Genomic DNA, 22,623 nt, shown 5'->3' with positions numbered 1-22,623 from the left:
TATCATGTCGTTAAAAATAACTTTATTACCTTCTTCGTCGTATGGTATACCATACTTCTTATTCAACTCCACACTATCCTCCCACTACACAAGAGAGTTTTAATGATTGATACAATACATATACTAAGTAGCACACACACATATGGTATCCAAACCCAAAGTGTTGTGTTTGAATATGCTAAAAAAAAAAAAAAAAGGAAAAAAATGCGAAAAGAAAGGTAAAATTGGCATCGACGCAAAACTTACTGTACGATTATTTCGACCGCTTCTAGAACGCTTTGCTACGTTGACCTGCCGATCAAAAGATTTCAAAGTATTACTGCGATGGGAAAAATTTTCACAATTTAGAAGCTACCTACATGTTCCACATTCTTCACCATAGAGAAATACCAGAGACCCGTCTTATTTCTATCTACTAGAAAGCGGAGAATTCAAAAATGAGTAAACGAACTCAGCATCATCACTTTATCAGCGAAGGAATCAGACAATAGAGAAAATAGATAGAATGTAATAAAATTGATTCAAAACATTTGAGAATTCCATAAAAAATTCAGAAATAGTTTCAAAAATTTAAGAAACGAAAAATTTTTGATAACTGATTCATCAAAATCGAAAATGACTGCTTAAAATGAAGAAAATTGTGAAAAAAAGAGCTAACGCCAAATAACGTCTTTTTTGTTTTTTTTTTAAATAAAAATAAAATTGGAAAATTAATATGTGAAAAAATTGAAGCAATCTTTAAATAACTCCTTGAAAAAAGGTGAAGAAACAAATTCATCAGACAAAATTACAAAATCTCTCAATCAGAATGTAGGACTTTTCCAGACCATTTTCAAAATATCTACACATGGTATCTAACGGATTTTTTTTGAAAAAATCACTACCTTTTTTCAACCAAATTTTCAGAATTCTATCCACTCGACCCCCGGGCCCTCACATACACAAAAATTGAAATTGGAAGAAAATTTGTAGACAGTATTTTTTCATTTCAATCAACATTATTTTCAAAAAAAATAATACAAATGAGCTCATTACATACGTTTAAGACAAGGTGCCTTAACAAAATTTCAGATTAAAAAATGAGGACTTTAGCAGGACATTTTTTCAACACTAGAGTTTTTACAAGAAAAGAAAGCCGGGGGGAGGCAAGATTTTACATTAGAATTTTTCGCTTCTCCAATGTCTTTAAACATCCCAAGATTTTTTTTCAAAAAAGTGGATGTCAAAAATATAATTTCATCATTTTAATTTTTGATTTTATTTTCACCTTAAAGGTTCAAGCTAATTTAATGAAATTGGGTGAATAAAAAACTTTTTTAACGTAACAAATTTTTTAAAAATGTGCAAAAATTGAATGGAAAATTTCAATGTCATTGGGGGGGGGGGGGGGGGGAATCAATTTTTCGAATGAAACGGTGAGTTTAAATGATTTCTCCTTCAAGGGAATTTTTTAATTGCGGAAAGGAGAAACAAACGGGCTCTGGCAAAAGCTCTCAAAAATCAGTATTTCGCGAGGGCAAAAGCTTTTGGAAAAATTTTTAATTCGAAAAGTAGAACAACATCAATATTAATGAAAGGATTCGACTTTTGTGATCTCCGCATTTTTAAAAATTGGTGGGATAACTTAAATTTTTCAGAGATTTCTGATATGAATTTTTCGGAAATTCTGAGTTGGTTAATTATAAAAAGTTTATTACTTTGCTTAAAAATTTTGAAATTCAAAATATGATTTTTTTTTAGAAAAAACCTAAAATTGAAAAAAAAGCCAACAAGCCCGAGCGAAGCGAGGGCAAAAGTTTCCAAAAATTCATTGCTCGAGAAGTGAAAAAAAATTTTCGTCATACAGAGAGGATTTTATTAACTTTTCTATGTGGAAAAAGAGAAAATAGCCCGAGCGAAGCGAGGGCAAAAGCTCTCAAAAATGTGTAATTCAAACTCTAAAAAAGTTGACAAATGAGCACTTTTCTACGGAAAGAACGAATTTGAATTTTTTCATTTTTTCACTACCTTTTTAACAAAATTCACTACTTTTTCACTACTTTCACTACCCATTTTAAAAATCACTACTTTTTCACTACTTTCACTACTTGCACTACCTGTTAGATACCCTGCTACAGCATCTTGAGCACGATTTTTCATACTCCTTGCATCATAAAAATACACTATCATTATTTTGAAGTATTTTTCAGATTTTCAACAGACGGGGGGTTCTTTTCAAATTTTTCTACCATTCCTCTTCTCTTTCAATTAAAAACCACAAAATACTAGAAAATAAACATAAATTAGAATTTTGATCAATGAATTACAAAAAAACAAAGTAAGGTAAAAAATTGACACGATAAAATAAAAAACAAATTTTGAACGAATTTCTAACAAGGCAAAAATGCATGCATTACTTTTGAATTAAATAAAGGACTTCTTCCTCAATAACTGGACTTGCAGCACCTATTAGACACCCTGTGTTTCAATACATCGCAGAAATGTGTTCAAAAGTATTTCAAATCCAAAATTCAAAATGCCCTGCAGAAATGGATTTCAAATTCCAAAATCCAAAATCTTCCCAAAAAGTGGATTTTAAATCCAAAATCCAAAATTTAGATGAAAATAAACAAAATGAAAAAAAAAATTTATACTCGTATGCATGAAATAATCAAAATTTTACCATATTGACTTAGAAAGCTGAAATTTGGGATACACCCTATTTTCGATCGGTCAAATCGATTCAAACCGTTTTGAGCAGTTGTGGAGCCTCCAGCAGATTTTTAAAACTTGAGATTCCCTCGACATTTTATCAAATGCCGTTGGAAAGCCAAAATTAATTCTGCAAACTAATTCCAACACGCCATGAAGTTGACTGCTGGTGGATTTCAAGCCGTTTTGGAGCCTCCAGCGAGTTTTTAAAAATTCTTGGAGCCTCCAGCAGAATTTTGAAACATGAAATTGCAACAAAATTTCAGGCTGGTTCCTCATCCCTTTTAATAAAATGTTGTGAAAATTTCATGTTTCAAAAATCTCCTGGAGGCTCCAGAAATTTTCCAAAAGTCGCTAGAGGCTCCAAAATGACTTGAACCCACAAGAAGTACAGGGTGTTCCAGAATAACCTTTCACATTTTGGTAACCACTGATCTGTGTTCAAGAGGAGCTAGGGGAATGGTAAAGGCGGTTCTAGGTAGCCAAAGTATGCCGAATTATGTTTCAATAGTTATTTTTTGCCCTGGAGAAGTAGATGGCTGCACAGTGTACTTTTACTGTGAGGTCCTTTTTTAAAAATAAAGACTCCCGGACCCCTTTACTTTACTCATCAGTAACAAAGCTCATTTTTAACTAAACAGTGAAGTGAATATACAGAATGTGCGCTTCAAGTGTACAGAGAATCAGTTGATAATACTCGAGAAACCTCTACACTCCGCCAAGTTGACTGTTTGGTTGGGCGTGGCTAAGTTTGGTGTAGTGGGACCATGTGTGTTTAATGAAACAGTAACGGTGAGGGGTAAGGCAAAATGTTGAACGAGTTTCTTGTTCCTGAACTGAAAGGCAGACGATTATATAGTGTACAAGCAGAAAATACCCGTCCTTCGGACGGGTGGAGCTGCATTTTTTAAAATTCATTTGAGTAAATAAAAAATTTTTTGGTAATTGTTGTCGTATTTCACCTAATGTGGTTAATGACACTAATGCCCCTCCAAAAAAAAGACCTTTCTGTAATTTTAGCCTTTGACCCTCTCCACTTCAGGGGTCAGCTATAGTTCCTGAAAGTACTTCATTCCTCAAGTTTTAATTCTGAATGTCTGAACTAAGTATATTAGAACAGTTTCCAGGCTGAAAAATTGAAAATTCACCATAACCTACCTACAAAATTTGACACGTTGTGAATCATCTAGTTAGTTTGAGCTCAAAAACTTGCGAAATATCAAAAATTTTACTCCCCCGGCCTTTTTTCCAAAGTAGGCACTCCGGAATAGACATATTTTTTGAACAAAAAATTGCTAAAAATGATAAAATTGATCAATTATCCGTTTTTAATTCTTTTTTTCATTTTCATTCTTAGTTTGAGCTCAAAAACTTGCGAAATATCAAAAATTTTACTCCCCCGGCCTTTTTTCCAAAGTGGGCACTCCGGAATAGACATATTTTTTGAACAAAAAATTGCTAAAAATGATAAAATTGGTCAATTATCCGTTTTTAATTCTTTTTTTCATTTTCATTCTTCGAAGTTTGAAATTTTTATTGAAGAGATCTAGAGCAGTTTTTGCTTATTTACATATGAATGAATAAAAAATTGTTTGGTAATTATCTTATTTCACATTCCACCTGATGTAGGTAATGACAGTAATGCCCCTTCAAAAAAAAAGACCTTTCTGTAATTTTCAACTTGAACTCTCCCCACTCCAGGGTCAACTCTAGTTTCTGAACGTTTCCCATTCCTCATAGCTTTATCTCCAAACATCGCTGAACCATTAGAACAGTTTCCAAACTGAAAAATGGAAAACTTAAGTACGTGCATAAAATCTGACATTGTGAATCATCTACGCAGGTAGGTACCTAGTAAGTTTTTGGCTACAAATGAGAAAATCAATAAATTACTCTTTTTATTTTATTTTTTTCATTTTCATTATCAGTGATTTTTGGATAGTGGCATTTTTCAGACACAGGCCAACTTATTATTTTTTGAAGTTCGAAATTTTCACCCCTCCCCCCAATCACAGTCACTTAAGGTACAAAAGGTCAAAAATGGTCACATAAGATCACGACCGTCTTGAAAAATGCGGTCATAATCATGATGGCCTAATATGATTCTTTTTTCTTGTGCATTGGGTCCACTGCTCTTTTTGATTTTTTTTTTTTTTTTAAATCGAATTCAAAATTTCAAAAAAATGACCTTTCTGTTATTTAAACCTTTGACCATCCCCACTTTAGTAGTTCATAAAAGTACTCCATTCCTCAAGTTTCATCTCTGAACGTGTGAACTATTATATAGAACAGTTTCCAGACTAAAAAATTGAATTTTATCCGATTTTGTAGCTGTGATTTACTGAGGGTTGCTCTGCAGCTTTTTTTTGTTCAAGTTAGGTATTCAAGTTCAAGTTGTATCCCCAAGTAGAAAGGATAAAATGCAGAATGTTTTAGTGAAACACTGAGGTGCTCACTGAAAATTTCAAGAAATTTCAATTCAAAATTTCATTTTTATTACTCCTTGCGTTTTTACAACTTTGAACCTGAACTGAATAACTTTCCAACAATCAAAGCTACAGCTCTCAGTATGAAAAAAAAAAACAAAAAAAAATAAATAAAGGAAAATATAAATATTTAATTTTGAGTTCGCAGATGAATGATATTTAATTTTGAGTAATCTTAATTGAAATTTTGACGATTTTTATAAATTTACGTGTAAAAGATCGCAGATGAATGATTGATTTTTGATGTATGCCATGAAAAAAACTGAAAATTGTAAAAAAGTTTGAAAATTAACATTTTAATTTCATTTTGTTTTTTTGAAGCATTTTTGAGTGGTTTCGAAGGAGGTTAGTTGTGGACGAAATACACCGATTCGCGCAAATTTCAAAAATTTCCTCGCCAATGGAAAACTTTTGATTCTTTTCTGGAGCAAATTCAAAATTCTGGAGAAATTGAAAAATATCGCTGGAGGCTCCAGAATGGCTGGAAATGGTGAAATTAATATTAGTTTTGGGATTTATTTTGACCATTTTTATTGGTCAAGTACGTACTTCTTTTAAAAAAAAGCATAAATCGCCAAAAACAGTCAATTTTGAATTATCAAAAATTCGCCAAAATTCGAAAAATGAACTTGGGCAGCTGAAAATTTGGATTTGGGGGGTTTTAGAACACGTTCTTTCCCAAAATCGCGGTCCCGTCATAAATTGGGGTTTTAACATCTCAAAAACCTGGCAACACTGTTCCGAACTGCTGATTTCACAACCTGATAGACTCTTACTACACTTAGAAGTTAAAACCACCCCTACTTCCAGCACCTACCCTCAATGCAACGTAATACACTCGCTTTGCAACGAAATTTTACCTCGTCTCTCCGCAAACTGGTTTCACCTCCGCAAAGTCCAAAAAAGTCGTCATTTTTTTCAACTTTGAAGCTTTATAACAATTGTCCTTTGAAACTTTTTCAAATTTTTTTTTGCCATAAACACTCTCCAGCTTACAGGCGTTCGTATGCATAAAAATTCAGAATTTTTGGTTCGGCAAGTTTCGAGTTTACCGGCAACAAAAAAAGGGGACTTTCCTTTATAGTATTATAGATGTATAGTTACTTACTTGGTTACAACATGTTGGAGCTACCTATCATTCAGAGACCAACACAATATGTTTAGCGCGTGAGCACTTCGGTCATTGAATAATTTCGTTGAACACAGAAATTTAATGGCTACCTCGATCCCCTGATTTTTCCGCCTATGATTTTTTTTATGGAGTTACCTCAAGTTAAAAGTGTATCAGGATGAATCTAGGACTCTAAAACATCTTCTAGGTGATATTAATCGTGAGTTGAGACTGATTGGAAGAGAAGTGTTCAATAATTCGAAAAAATGTTTGGTTGAATGTGTCAAAAATGATGGAAAATATCTCGATGGAAAAATTTTTAAAACTTTATTTTTAATGGAAACTCAAATATATGGTCTAAAAACGGCATGTTTCTACTTCATTTTGGTTGTAAAAGAATTTTTGTAAACATTTTTCTCTCAGAGTAATAAGAAAAACAAATGTGAAAGGTTATTCTGGAACACCCTGTAGGTACACTTGATAGCGAGTTGAAATCGGAGTGCAGATTTAATTTCGGCTTTCCGACTCCACAGGGTGTCTAAAAAATTTCAAAATGAAAAAAAAGGATTTAAAAAGGACTTTTAGTAGGACTTTCAGCTGGTCATTTATCGAGCACTTATGGAATTTTTTGAGGTGTGGTGGGGGGGGGGGGTGCAAAATTTTTTTCAAGGTGGGAGGTTCAAAATTTTCATTCAATTTTTTAGCCAAAGGAACTTTAGCAGGACTCTTAACAGGACAATTTTTGAACACTTGGGATTTTTTGTGAGGGGGAGGGAGTGGGCGAGATTTCTCCTTTAAGTTCGGAATTTATTATTAATCAAGGAAAAGAGAAACAAACTGGCCTTGGCGAAGCGAGGGCGAAAGCTCTCAAAAATTAGAAGGTATTTTGGGAGATACATATAAAAAATTATGTTATCTTCTGTGATGAGTTACTAAGTATATTATTTTGCTTCAAAATTTTGAAATTCGAATAATTATTTTTTTGAAAATTTAAAATCCGAAAAAAAAGCTAACGGATCCGAGCAAAGCGAGGGCAAAAGTCCTCTAAAATCATAATTTCGAGTTCGAGAGATACAAAAACGATGTTTGTATGCGTGACGAATTATTCGTATTTTGCTACAAAATCTTAAAATTTAAATGATTATTCAAAACTCCAATTCAAAAAAAAGAAAAGAAAAAATTCAAACTTGAAAAAGAAAAGCAAACAAACCCGAGTGAAGCAAGGCTAAAAGTTTTGATTTCAAAATTTCATGTTTTGCTGAGAAGTAAAAAAAAATCTGTAAGGAAGGAGGAGTTTATTTTTCTGATTCAAACTTTGAACATTTCTTGAATTTGAACAATAAGTCACATATTCGGAAAAAGAAGAGCAAATAGCCCGAGCGAGGCGAGGGCAGAAGCTTACCAAAACGTGTGATTCAAGTTCTAAAAAAGTCGACAAATGAGCCCTTTTCTACAAGTTCAAAATTCTGGAAAAAAGGGGAAAAATTGAAAATTTGAAAAAGTCATTTTGGAAAAAAAGGACTTTTGGATAAAATTGTTGAAAAAAAGGACACTAAAAGGACAAAAAGGTGTCATAGGCAAAAAAAGGACTTTTGTAGGATAAATAGGATAAATAGGAGTGTTAGACACCCTGCTCCACTTGATGAATTTTTATGGGAATTTCAAGTTTCAAAAAGCTGCCGGAGTCTTCAGTAATTTTCAAAACGGCTTGAAAAAGTTTCCAATCGATTTGTCAGGTCGAAATCCTAAATTCAGCTTTCTAGGCCAATTTGGTGAAATTTTAATTTTTTCCTCATTTTTGGGTTGAATTGAATTTCCAAAAATTTAGCAAAAATTGAAAAATGCACTTCAGTACTTGAAATTTTGACTGGAGATTAATTTTTGCTATTCGATATGCGATTGCCGCATATCGTAACATTATCGTATTATTATCGAAAAAGATTAAATTCGCGATTAGATTTTTTGAAGAACAATTATTGAAAGATTTTCTGTCAGTTCTATTGGATGATGGTATCGTCAATTTATCTACTGGATAACGTTTTAGATTAACTTCTGATAATTATTCGATATGTGATTACCAACATATTGTAATATTATCGTATCATTATCGAAAACGATGAATTCGCGATTTTTTTAATGATGATATAAACACTATTAACAGTGAAAATCGACATGAAATCTGAAACGAATACTAAACGATTTTCTGTTATAGTTATATTGGATGATGGTATATCCTTATCGTCAATTTATCTACTGATGGATATCGATTTCCATTAACTTCCGATAATTATTTGATATGCGATTCCCACATTTCGTAATATTATCGTATCATTATCGAAAAAGATAAATTCACCTTTTTTTTGTAGATAAATTCCATTTTCGATATTACATATCTGTCGATTGTGTGCTACTAGGGCAACAAAACAAGAAAATGTAAATCTTGTTCAATTTTTGGAAAAAAATTAAACACTTGGAATTTTTTGCAAACAAGAGACAACGTTGACAAAATACGACAATTTTCACTGTTTTTGGTACATACATAGATAACGCTGAAGTTGACAAAATTGATGTTCTCGTAATATTTGGTAGAAAAATCGGAAAAATTGCATTTTGAGATAAAAAATTGAGATCTACAATATTATTAGTTTGTCATTATTTTGATCAGTTAAAAAAGTTCAAAGAGGCAGGAGAAAGAACGAAGAACGTGTACTTGATCATTCAAGACAATTCACAAGCATTGGGAACAAAATCAAAATACGTAAGTCGAATAATTTTCAAAATTCCACCACCTCTACAGTTATTCTACATATAGTCATCAAGTTTTTTAAAATTCACTTTTCCGCAAACCTTTATCCGACCTTTGGCCATCATTTCATTAAATCTCTGTTTGTCACTACCACATCTACAAAATACTAATTAAGTAAGGTTCTTAGATAAATAAAATTTGATTTAAATTATTCTACAGCCATGCCAAAAAAAAACAAATCAAAACCAACATACTCGTACGATTTCAAATTAGCAAAAATTCATTTAGAGAATCCGTTAAGTTTAAATTTTCCCAACGACGGTCTCCATTGGCTGGGTACCTAATTTTCATTTCCATTTATACTAAAACGTTGAACGGAACGAAATCGTGTGCGATTAATTGAAATTAATTACTCTCGGGTACGTATTTTGCATTCGAGCCACTATACATCATTTTATTCGCTTTGCTCATTGTAATGCATAACTTTTTCTCGCATATACTCGTATGAATTATTCCATCTACAATCTACATAGTTCATCTCAAAGCTGCACAAAAACACGAGAGGGATGATATCTGAGATTTCATCAATATTACGTATAGTCGTATAAATAGATTTATTTCACGAATCTGCCCTTCGAGTAATAATTTATTTCAATCTTATACAATTCATCTTGAAAAATTCTCGCCAATTTTGTCAAAATATTAACGATGTTATCGCAAAAAATAAGGAAGAAATAATATAGACAGATCCGTGACATCACCACCAGAGTTTTTGAATGAAATAATACCGATGAATGACCCACATAAATTACTATATCTTTTCATTTCAGCGTCGAACTCGAAGTGAACTAGCATGATGCATTCTGCAAAAATCTCAAAACACGTACGTATAGTTTTCAGCACGCGATATGTTTCATTGAACTTTCGAGTTGGAAAAAAATAAGTAAACACTTACAGGTCTTTAATACGTACCAACAGTGTACAATTTTTATCGAATTTTGGACACCCTACAACTGAACTAGGAACAATTTCGCAACACAGATTATCTCCAGGCTGTCCTTGAACTCTCACGAACATTATTTTTGAAAACCAAACAACATCACTATCTAAGGAGGAAACCTCTCCCATTGAAAAAAGCTCAATTATGGTACCGCCTAAAAGGTCAATTCTGCAACTGACAACTGATATCCTTATCGCAACACACATACGAGCGTCATTTTCAACTTTTCTATCGGCTTCCTCCTAATCTCATCTATAATATGATCAGCATTTATTCAGATAAATTCAGCCTTTGACTCATTTCGAAGGGGAGAAGCTGCTTCTGATAGTGAAAATATTCGTCATCGTGAAATGCACCATCGCATCGTATAAGTTCAAGGTTATACGAACACGTCTCGACCATCTCTATCGATCGGTGTTATTGTTATTTGGTGTGTAATTCCCGTTACTTGCTGTTATCGCCAACTTTGCTCCGGTGTGAAATTTTACACGGTTTTGTTTTTTTACTTGTTGGTCCAGAGCGGTCAAAAATTTCATTTTTTTTTACTGCATAATAATATTTTTGGCTATTCGTGGAAGAGAGAAGAAAATGGTGATTTGAGATGAGTTTTAAAAATGTAATAAAAATGCAATAAAACTCATCTTGATTGTTTTTATCACCTAATTTGAAAAAGGTTACCAGTGTAATACCACTTGATAATTTTTTTTTATTTCTTGTGCATTTTTTTGACCTTTAAACTCTATTCTGATAATACGAAAATTGGCATTAAAACCTGTATTTTAGAGCTGACAAAACTTCCAATAAATTATGAATATTTCTCAATTCAAATCGTCATTTTCGAACTAATTTTCGGTATTTTTCGAGTGATGGCAAAAAAAATGTCATTAATTGGATATTTTAAACAACTCAAAAAAAGAGCATGAGCCTAATTTCCGTAAGTTCAAAATTGATTCTGAAAAATTTCAAAAAAATTACCCATTATGAGTCCTCTTTTATTCACGCCAAATTTTGAATAATTCGACTAAAAAACTATCAAAAAAATCCGAAACACACGAAACCCAAAAAATTACGTACACAAAAATCAGGAATCAGGAAGCCAAGCACTGGAGACGTTCTTACCTCCACACACCATATTTGACCACCATATTAAACCATAAATTTTCGACAACACAGTGGCACTTGCACAGCTGATATACGAGACCGTGAAACGAATACAGACACAGAAGAGTGTGAGAGAACCAGATGAAGCGATGCGGGCGGAGGAATTCATCTATGAAGAGTAGCGTTAACGCTTATACGCATATTAAAACGGCAGGGAATTGCAATTCTACTCGTACACGATACACACATATGCGATGGTTCACTGATCTACGAGATCACTCCATACGAAGTGAGGTTTGGTCCGTAACCTTCACTATTGTAATTAAATTCTCCACGTCATATCCATATTAGATTATACGGCGTATACTCGAATCGAGTGTCGGTTGTCTGATCTCTTCTCTCGCTCTTTCTTTCGCGAAACCAAGACCAATCAAGACACTATATTATGGCCAAGATCGGCGATGACAAAATACAACAATAACACAGAGGACAAGGAACGAGTACATCGATACACCATACAGTACACGCTTACACAGTTCACTTTATTCATTCGTGAAAAACGAATCGCATTAATCGAGTCACCGAAAGCAGTAATCGTTAGCATGTACTTTGTATATCGCGATGTATGTGGGGGCGTCTTTCAAGTGTTACAGCGTTTTTGGTCAGAAGAATTTTATAAAATTATGCGTACTGTATAATCTGCATTTTTTTCCAATCCATCTCTGGTTCAAGTAATGCTATCATCACATCTTATGTTCATATTGTAGGCTATACGAGATGAATCGAACAAACCGTTTGGGAATTTTCCATCAATAAATACATTGCAAACTGCTTCAGGTCAGATGGGGTCGATGATAAACGTGCGAAAAATAAAAAGTAGGTAATCTATAAATGATTAGAGAGACGAAGGTCGGGGATTTTCACACGTTTTAAAGGAAATCAAGATCACATCAACACTAACTTGAACGAACTTTCTACTTCCTCACAAGTGAGGGTAGAACATTTTGTAAATTAAATGCATTTTCACCAACCCACCCTTTTGTGGTTTCTTTTGCAACAAGTTCATCGACCTCTTTAATAGTAGTGAAATGGTTCAAATTTTTGCTGGACAACAACGCACCATAGCCTACATTGAAAAAATGCTCTAGTTGCAACTGGGGATTCTCAAAAGTGGGGGGGGGGGGTTAAAATGTCAACATTTTGGTTTTCGAGACACGCGTACGTTATGGTGGATCTTGAAAAAAAAAATAACGGGACAGATTTTGACCAAATTCAGCAGAGACCTTCATTTTGAGTTGAATACTCCAAAAAAATGGTAGCTCCAAAGGATCGAAAAAAATTCATAAGTTTTTGGCAATTTTTCTCGATTAACTGAAACTGGCAATATGACTAAAAAATTGTTGCCACATCTTCTATGCGCCAACCCAAAAAATACAAGAAAAATCAAAAAAAAATTATTCAGCCCGTTCTATGGCACCACAGAGAGCTATTTTTTTTTTAAATCGGCGCCTCGACGCCTCTAGAATATAGAAAAAATATACAGCCCAAAAAATTTTGAAATTAAAGGGCCCAAATTTCGAGTTGAAATGGGTTCTATTCGGCGCTTGAATTAGATGCATGGGTTGTTTAGGGGTGACAACCATGTGCGGTGAGACGAGGTAGCTAACATGAAGGCGACATCGAGCCAGGAGCCATGTGTTTTGTCAACGTTACCCCTCACGAACCACCTTTAAAACAGTTCTTCCTAATCATTTCATCAGTCAGATTTTACCAAACCAAAAAAAAGTCTTTTGTTGAGAGATGGTAGGTTTTACACAGCAAATCAGCATCGTAAGGACTTCAAGGAATTACGAATTAGTCATTTTGAAAGAAGACCATTTCACCTAAACAAGTACCTACATGTCATGTCATGTAAATACCTGTTGCAGCGTTTAAATTATTTTTTCTTTTTCAATAGTCTATGAATAGATGGCAACTACAAGATACCTAAGTATAGGTAGTGTGAATGATTACTCATTTTTCGGAGAATTGTGAGTTGTTAACATCATCAAGTGAAGTTATCTTTATCTACCTCCTCTATTATCTATCTCTATTAAATAACGCGCCTCTCCCAAAAAATACTCGAAAAATAGACTACTTACTTACATGGAAAAATACTCGAAAAATCGAAAAAAATTATACCTATAGCCCCTTTTATGGAACCTAGAGAGCTATTTTTTTTAAAAATCGACACGTTAACATCTGTACAATATGGAAAAAATATACAGCTCAACAATTTCTGAAATTAAAGAGCCGGACCAAATTTTGAGTTCAAAAATGAGCCATTCTTGTCATTTTTTCGATTATTCTTAAATGCACCTATAGGCCTATCAAAAACCAAAAAATCAATAAAGGTGGTTAATGTCTCTTTTTAGAGAGTATTAAATTTTGAACATTTCTCTCACTTACATTAAGTACCACTCTAGGGTTCTTAGTCCTTGAGCTATTTTGAATCCAAATTTTGAATTAAATTATCTCAAAAACTAAAAATGCTAAATGAGTAATGTAAGTGAGGCAATGTTCAAAATTGCATACTTACTCTTTATTTGAGTAAGTTTGGATCGATTTTTTTTCAGAAGTAACCAACAATAATTCATCATAATTTCCCAAATCTAGGAAAATGACATTTCACTTATCTTACCTAGGAATACCCTTTCTGAAAATTTAAGCAATAGAAATTTGAATCAGACCGAGTGAAGCTAGAGCAGATGCTTTTGAAAATTCACCATTTTTCACAAATAAAACAAAATTATTTTGGAATCAATTTTTCTACCAACAATATTTTTGGAAAACTTGAGCAAATATTTTCCCAAAACAGTACCGAGGTCAGGTTGAGATTGGTCCAGAGAAAGGCTTAATTTTCTCTTTCAGAATTATTCAAAATTTACAATAAAATGAAAAAAAATTAAAACCCAATTTATTTAGATGTTTCTTTCAGTTTCTTCTCTTTTAAATTTTTTTGGAAAATCAGAAGGTCTACTGAAACCAAAAAAGCAAATTTCTTGCATTTTCTTGCCTTCTTCGTCTTATTTTCTTATTTTCAAACATGAAATTTCGTACCTCTTCTCATTTTTACGAATTCATGATCAACGCCACCCCCCCCCCCCAATTTTTTCTCGAAAATTTAAACAATAGTATCAAAAATTTCGAAAAGTTCGTGGTTCTGTTCAGAAAAAAATGAAAAATTCGGATTTTTCAAATAGTTTGGGTATCTACTTATTGAGTTTCTTTGAAATTTTTCTATTTAATTTTTGAATTCATAAAAATTTAAAAGCGTTAGAAAATTTGCAATTCGAAAAGTAGAACATCAATTTTAAAGAAAGGATTCGATTTTTCTGATCTCAACATTTTTCAAAATTGATGGTGTAACTTCAATTTTTTACTTTGGAAATTTTCTTGCTTTTCGAAGGAATTTCTATACTATTTTCTTGCTTTCTTGCAATTTTCTTGCCAGTAGACACTCTGAAAATGTATAATTTTGCAATATTTGCTTAACCACCTGACCAAATGCATGACTTGCATGACCTGTTGAACACCCTATTTTTAAAATTTGAAATATTTTACTTTTTTGTTGATACCCCTTCTCGACCAATATTTTTTGAACATTTACTTCATAGCATTTTCGAGTTTGTGGCAGAGAAATTTTTGAAAAATTATGATTCCCCCTCACTCCCCCCTCCAAAAAAAAAGTTTGTAATTCACTGAAATTCAGGATCGAAAAAATCCTAAGTAAAAATTTGTAGGATTCTACAAAATGAACCTAATAATGTAAGTTTCCATTTTTTTCGGACTTATTAACATCGAAACATACGCGTATGACCATACAACATTTACAAAAATAAATGACAAAAAATGCAATACCTACCTAACATTAATATCAATCACCACAATTTCAACGTCATCGTAACCTTTTAATCTTTGACGTAATATCCCCATATTTCAGCTTATCAGAAGCCCTACTAAAGAAATCATAGGCTTGTCACGAACTCGCCATAATGTCTTCGAAATTAAATTAAAAGAAGTAATTTAATTTGTTTTTAAATATGTAAATCCTTGCGTTGAAATATCAAACCTGAACTAATCATCGTACACAAAACAATTCAATTTTCACAACAAAATATCCCAATTTATGTTTTCCATAATTTTTCATGGATTTTTATACCATTTTTATGACATTTTGGTGGCATTTCAGCAATTTTCATCGTATTTCATGGTGGAACAATTCATTCAACGGAGCAAGGATAGTTCGTCCTTCCAAACTCTTCTCCTTTCAGTGTATCTATTTTCGGGATGGAAAAAATATGCGTTCTAAACGTAAAATTTTCACTAAAAAAAAAAAGTCTAGAATACATTTTGAAGAAAAAATTGGAGAAAATAAAAAATGAGTTTTTAGTATGAGAGCTGAGATTCATTATGGTTGACCTGCCAATCTTTTCCCGTTCTCTTCCATCCAACTCCTCTCAATTTCATCAAACACCTATCCGACAAAATTACCCATTTCACCCTCAAATTTCTGTCCATCTCCCTTCAAAAGACCAAATTGAAACCTTCAACGTCCATCAAAGAGAAATTACATCAACTCAACTACTCCTCTGCATGGTTAAACGGGCGCTCTCGCGTCACAAATCATCATCAGTCGACGATAAACGATAATTATCTCGTTTCAACGATTAACATCGACGTAGCCTGCTTCGGCATCTGATGACAAATGACATAATATAACGTATACTATCGCTTTTCATTACGTTCGTATTACGTAGACATACTCGTATTTTCATTGCTCGAATCAACCCGTAGGCCGTAACAAACAACAACACGAGTTTCCATAATAAAAACACGACACCGACCAAGAATCTCTCATCGCATCGCTTCATCGATTGATTCTTCTCGACGAAAACAACGCTGAGAAAATTTCTCACAGCTAAAACACACAGTGCCAAATTTAAAACATTTTCGAAGTAGTTTAAGTGGCTTTAATAGTACCGCAGAATATTTCTCTTTAAAATTCACAGCACTCGTCGTACCATACAAGAGTACCGGTAATCGATAACACGTGTGTTGCGAATACACACTGCACATAGTGATACGTTGTATTGTGTTGTATGTACGACTACATGCCCAACCACGACGATCCCATAACTTTTTGACCCGAAACTGCGAAATTTTTACTAGTATAATTATTTACCATTCATGTTCTAAAGGTCATGCATCCTACATTGCGAGCGTACAGATAGGGAAATAAAAGGAAATCACCGACCATTACTTTCCCTCGATTTAAGATTACTTTTATAAGATATACTTACCCTGGCTAATTTGTTGCTAATAGGAATCGAACTGATAGGAATAGTTTCAATATTTTGAGTATGTGCTGGTAGTAGATGACTATTTAATGCTAATATACTATCCAAATCAATCTGTAACAGAAAATTACACACACGTGTGAATTCTACGAAAATAAACACCTTCTTGCATACGATTATTTCACGAATAACCTGCGGTAGATGCGATTTAATATTTTACGAGTCCATACTCGTCGAGTAAAAATAACATTCCGCTACATGGAAATTAATGAAACCCATGTGAACACCATCGTCTGGTTTCTGCGTATACTTAGCAACTTGGGATCTCTTTTTTCTTCCACTTTTACGGACATTTAATACACATAACGCCACAGTAACGACGACGCTTACGACGACAGCTCGAAATTACTCTCTTGCAAAGCGTTAAATTATCGTCAATTTAACGCCTTTTCTCTCCCTTCACTCTTTATATTATGTATCTCTACAGACTCGAGTCACACTGGCGGCACCGAGACTCCAACGACGAATTCGTCTTCCCAAAAAAATTCAGTCTCGTGGAATTAAATTTTCTAGCACAAAATGCTATACGCCAAGAACGAGTAGATTCTCAAAAAAAGAAAGAGAAAAAATTGCCTAATCATTTTGACTCGTCTTTTCGAGGCACGTAACGATGATGGATTTCATTGCATCGAACGTGAACACGAACCTTAGCTTCGTGGTCCAAATCTGCGGATAACTTTACACAACAACGTGGAGATTACTCAATGAGGCAATTTACGTACGGTAAATTATAAAGTATAATAAATAGTATCCGCGTTTAAAATCGAAATTTATAGCGTATTGGGTTCCCTTTTTTGAACAACATATAAATGAAGACATTTTGCCATAAACAATTACCGTAAATTACCGACTGAAATATGTATACAGCAGATTATTTTCTTAACGAAATATTCTGACGGATTTATCACCAATGTGTTTTAATAATATTTTAGAAATAAAAATAAGTACATACATACACAGACGTACTTAGATGCAATGTAAGTCCAAGTACATTACATAAATTAGTGGAACAATGATTGATGAAAGAATAGAGTTTAAATTTGGGACCTTTACTTGAGGGTAGAAAGAGCAAGGAATGGTGGAGAGAGTGAGTCATGGTATTATGTAAATCATGGAAAACATTTAAAACATCAAATAGGGTGAAAATTCAACAAAAAAAAAATATATTGAGCCTATACTCTTTACATGCACTAGTAAAATAGTTTTGTACTTCCTAAATTCAACCAGGCCATCCCCTTCCCTCTCCATCCCTCTTAAAAAACCAGAAATGAGATTTCTACGCAAAGTGTTCGCTGGGGTAGTCCATCGTATTTTTCTTTTTTGAAAGAATTTCTCCAATTTCTCCAAAACGGATTTAAAAAAATCGGAAACTAACGTCATCATGTTAGAACAAAAGCACATCCCCTAAAAAAAAATGCACATTTCTAGACGTTATTTAAACAATGTGTAAATCAGAGAGCAGAAATAAATTCCACAAGGTAAGTTAATAAAATGTAATTGAAAAGAAAGAAAAATTATCTTTTATTTGATGACGATTTTTGAACAAATTTTCAAGTTGAAATTGGTCACCTTGACTCGGGTCCTCATCAAATTCGTTGCCAAAAATAATCAGATTTCAACGAAAAAAATCACGACTCAAAAATTCATATTACAACATCAAAGAAATTATGAAGTGGAAATACAGGGTGTCTAACAAAACTACCACACAAAAAATCATGACTTTTTCATGTCCTATTTTTCACATTTTTACCGCATGAAAATACCTCCCTCCCTCCAAAAAAATAACTTGAAACTGCGAGAAATTTTTTTCTAATTTTGTAGGCAAGTAGGTATTACAGTTTTTTTCATTTTTCTAATTTTTGGACCAAATATTCAATTTTTTAATTTTTATTTACTTTATAGGCTTTTAAAAAAATTTTCAAGTGTGTTTTGAACAAAATTCATGACTTTTTCATGACTTTTCACAGTTTTTACGACTTTCATGACTATACCTACTAAAATTCAAGACTAGACACCCTGAAATAAATACAAGAAATTCCATTTAATCAGTGTCATGATCATATTTTTTAGTTAGAATGGAAAACACAGGATTCGTACTTACTCAATTTTTTCCAAAAAAAAAAGGTAACTTTAGCAATCAAAAATCTCAAAAAGTAACCATTAAGTAACCGAAAAAGTGACAAAACCTGAGCAAAACATTTCAATGAAAAATTCAACTACCTATTTTGAAACTTTTTTTGATTAAAAAGTGCGAGACTTCTTGGCAATTTTTGACAACTAAATGTTAGAATTTGTGCGATTTTTGACATAAAAATCGTTTTTTGGAAAAATACAGCGAGACTTCGACAATTCTACAAAAGGAATGACTTTTTGACAATTTCTGACCAGAAGCAAAGCTTGGATAGTTTCTTTTAAAAAAGTGAGACTTTCTAGAATTTTTTGCAAAAAAATTACATATTTTCACAATTTTCTTAGAAAAGTGAAACTTGTTTATATTTTTTAAGTAGTAAAATGACACTTCTAGGTAATTTTTGGAACTTTTGTGGTAAAAAAGCGAGACTTTCCAATTGGCAAAAATTCTTGATTTTTAGCAAAAAAAAAACAAGACTTTTGGACAATTTTTGACGAAAAGTAAAACTGACAAGTTATAGCAAAAAATATGCCTTTTGGGAATTATTGTGAAAAAATTATGCTTCTACGCCATCTTTGTTGAAAATGGAAGACCCTTTTTTTCAAGTTTTCATTTGAAAAGCGAGAGTTTATGGGGATTTTATGGCAAGAAGCGACATATTAATTTGAGTGATTTTGAGAAAAAAACAATTACTTTTTGGAATTTTTTTTAGCAAGAAATTAGATTATATATATTCGGCTACTCTGACAAAAGATGAAATTTTTTGCTATTCTTGACGTATAAAAAAATTAAGTTTTTGGAAAATTTGAAAAAAAAAGTAACTTTAGTATCCAAAACATAGGTAGAAACAAGTAATACTACGAGCCCTGAAAAAAAGTTGGACCTCGGTTGAAGAAAATTTCTGCTAAAAATTTATCATTTTTCGTTTTTGATCAACGTGAAACATGAATGAGTATCTTTTTCCACCGAGAATAAGTACGAGTACATTACTCAATTCAACATAAATCAAAGTTTCAAAAGTTTTTTTTGTTTGATAAAAAATAAGCATTTTGATACAGTGTTTCATGTCAAAAAAAAGAAACGCGTTTTTATTTCAAGAATCTGAAGTATGAAAAAAATAAAATAAAAGTATTATCCAGTTCTGAAAAAAATTACTAAATAATTGATCAAAAACTGAAAAATGATAAAGAAATTGAAATTTTTAGAACTAAACTGCGAAAAATAAAATAGAAATAATGATCACTTGACATAAAAATGTTTTGACAAGAAGTCAAGAAATTGAGGCAAGTTCTGAAATTCCAATCAGAAAGTTGTGATCTTGAAAAAATTCAAACAATTGAACAACAGACATTTCTGTTTTTTTTTGGAGGGGGGAGGAGGGGAGAAGGGTCTCAATGCAAAAAATTTACTCGATGAAGTTGATATTGTATTATGGCGAATTTGACCCATTTTCGAAAAAAAATTACTACGTTGAGGTAAAAATCTCAAAATTTCTTCACTTTCTAGAATTGAACAAAAAATGAGAATTGAGATTTTCATGGCTAAATTTTTTAATTAAAAATGACAATTCGAAAAAGAGGATTTTTTCCTGATATTTAAAAAATCTTTTTCCCAACTGAATTTTTAGGTCGGTCGCCAGCTTAAACCACGACAAATATTAGCTAAAATTATCCAAAAATAATCAAGCGCTGAGTAATTACGTCGCATGTACTTCAAAGTTCAAAGCAAGCACCCAATTAACCGCAAAATAACCGTGCAATTTTTTCAATTCGTGTCACCGATTGTTTTCATTTGAATTTGCCGAAAAATTTCTCGTGAATTTTTTTCATTGCACTTTTAAAATAACTTCACTTATCGCGACACACTATAAACCCATAAAAAAACGGATTCTTTACACGCTCTATATGAAGCTTTTTCAATTCACCGACAACAACGGTCGGTCGCCAATTGAATTGTTCGTTAAACCAATGAAACGAATACAGAGTCCAATTACGTGATCACCGTTACGATAGAAAAAAATCACTGTGCAGTGCCGAGTCAGATAGTAACTCAAACCGGAAGAAACATTAGAACGTGAATAGAAGGCGAAAACTCGACGCATACGTAAAATTCGATTATCAAAACGTGATCTTATACTACATACAAAGATACGAGTACATCTGCCAAAATACACATAGGCTACATAATATTCTTCTCTGTATACGTAAAAATGCTCGCATAAAATTTTAAAATTTTCTTAAAATAGGATTTGAATCACTCGTATTGGTAAAAAAAAAATTCGAAAAATTACACCGGCAATGTTTTTTATCACTTTTCGAGCATATTTCACGTGACTCGAGTCGAGTTTCCGCAATATAGGGTTAAAAATGAGTCAACCGACCAAGCGGACAAATTGGCTGTTTGAATGGAACTTTCGCATTTTAAAATATTGCCTTTCTCTCTTTACTGCCACCCTTGTAATGTCAAAAACGTCAGATTGCGTGTTCGGCTCGACGTCGTCGTACACAAAGTACATATTACCCACGTTGGTAGGCACAGGTAGAGGGTACAGCTTTGTAATAAGTACAATATACGAGTACGAGTACACACAATTTACACACATACTGGTACCTACAATCTACATACCTAGACCTACACGTAAGCTCAATAAAATCAAATCGCTAACTTCGCCATAATTTCACAATTCATTTCGTAGTATAAGTATATTCATAATTATAAAGTTTGCTAAAACCAAAATTCGCGTGGCGATGGATCGAGCAACGTGCATCGCATATTTTCATCAATTCGAAGAAACATACGCCAGGCGTTCATATTACAGGAAATTTCAGAGCGAACTTCACACATGTTTCAGCGTCTTGTCATAATATCTTCCGATATAGACTAGGACTGCACGAAGTCGACTTACGATTAACGCACGCCCTTCATCGCAGCGTCTACTGAAATCATCACCGTCTTTCTCCTACCTCATGTCGCAAAGAATCGTCCCTCAAGTCTCTCTACATTCTATACTTTATGCGTCGAGCCGCCGGTTCACCAACAACGTTGGACGCTTCTCGTTTGAACCATGACTCATTTGAGCACACCGCCAGCCATCTATCGCCATCGACCGCATATGCTGCTGTACAATGTACACTGCACAGCTCTCTACCTTACCTACAGACCTCATATATACCTATACCTCGTGTATCAGAACCTGTTACTGTTACATCGGGTGTATCTAGTAGATAAACGTATAGGTATTATGTGTACTCCATGTACATTGTACACATACGCAGACATCGTCGTACTATAAATACCCATACATTGACGTATACTCGCTCTTCATCGCGAGACCATCAGTCAATCAAACCAGTCTGTCACAAACGCGAACAACGCTCACCAATCCAATCAATCCATCTAACTTACAAATCCTCCACTCGACTAATTCGCATGAAATCGCGACAAAAAGCAGAAAAAATATCAGTCGCCATACGTCCAATTCCAGATTTCCCTGCGGTCTTCGGTTTTGACCACTCGTACATTGTTACAGCCTTGAAATCTTCGTGAATTAATTCCCGGATGGGATCGTGCGGAGAAGAAGACGGTGACGACGCCGCAGCCATATACGAGTAACTCAAGCGAAGGTTTACTCTCAAAATGGAAATGTAATTTACCGTAATATTCAAATTTTTACATTAATAGACGAAGATTCGACGCCAAAAAATTCGACGTCGTCGGGTAAATATACAATGTGTTTTTTGATGGTACGTACTTCTTTGCCTTTGGTTTCGCTTCCTTCGAACCATTCTACAGTAACGCTTCTAGATTCTCTGCAAATGCCTGATATCAAAGCAGCGTGAACTCGTCCTGTAAAAATAGAAGAGAAAATTGAATTGAAAATTGAGAAAAACAGAAATACATAGGTACTCGTGTCGAAATGCAATAAAAAGTAAAGTTTTTACACAAGGTGAGGGCCGAG

At 33.4% G+C, this 22,623-nt stretch overlaps 1 protein-coding gene across 1 annotated transcript in view; it reads right to left on the bottom strand.

Annotated features, from left to right (window-relative positions):
• The window catches only part of Klp10A (kinesin-like protein 10A), a 71,375-nt gene that overhangs the window by 24,018 nt on the left and 24,734 nt on the right, over positions 1–22,623 (bottom strand). The window contains exons 2-3 of the mRNA XM_065359748.1: positions 22,417–22,511; positions 16,478–16,588 (exon numbers count right to left, since the gene is read on the bottom strand). Of these exons, the coding sequence (XP_065215820.1) occupies positions 16,478–16,588; positions 22,417–22,511 (206 nt within the window). The remainder of the gene's footprint in view (positions 1–16,477; positions 16,589–22,416; positions 22,512–22,623) is intronic.

Source organism: Planococcus citri, chromosome 4, assembly GCF_950023065.1.
Source record: "Planococcus citri chromosome 4, ihPlaCitr1.1, whole genome shotgun sequence".
Lineage (NCBI taxonomy): Eukaryota > Metazoa > Arthropoda > Insecta > Hemiptera > Pseudococcidae > Planococcus > Planococcus citri.
This window is presented reverse-complemented; position numbering and strand designations above follow the sequence as displayed.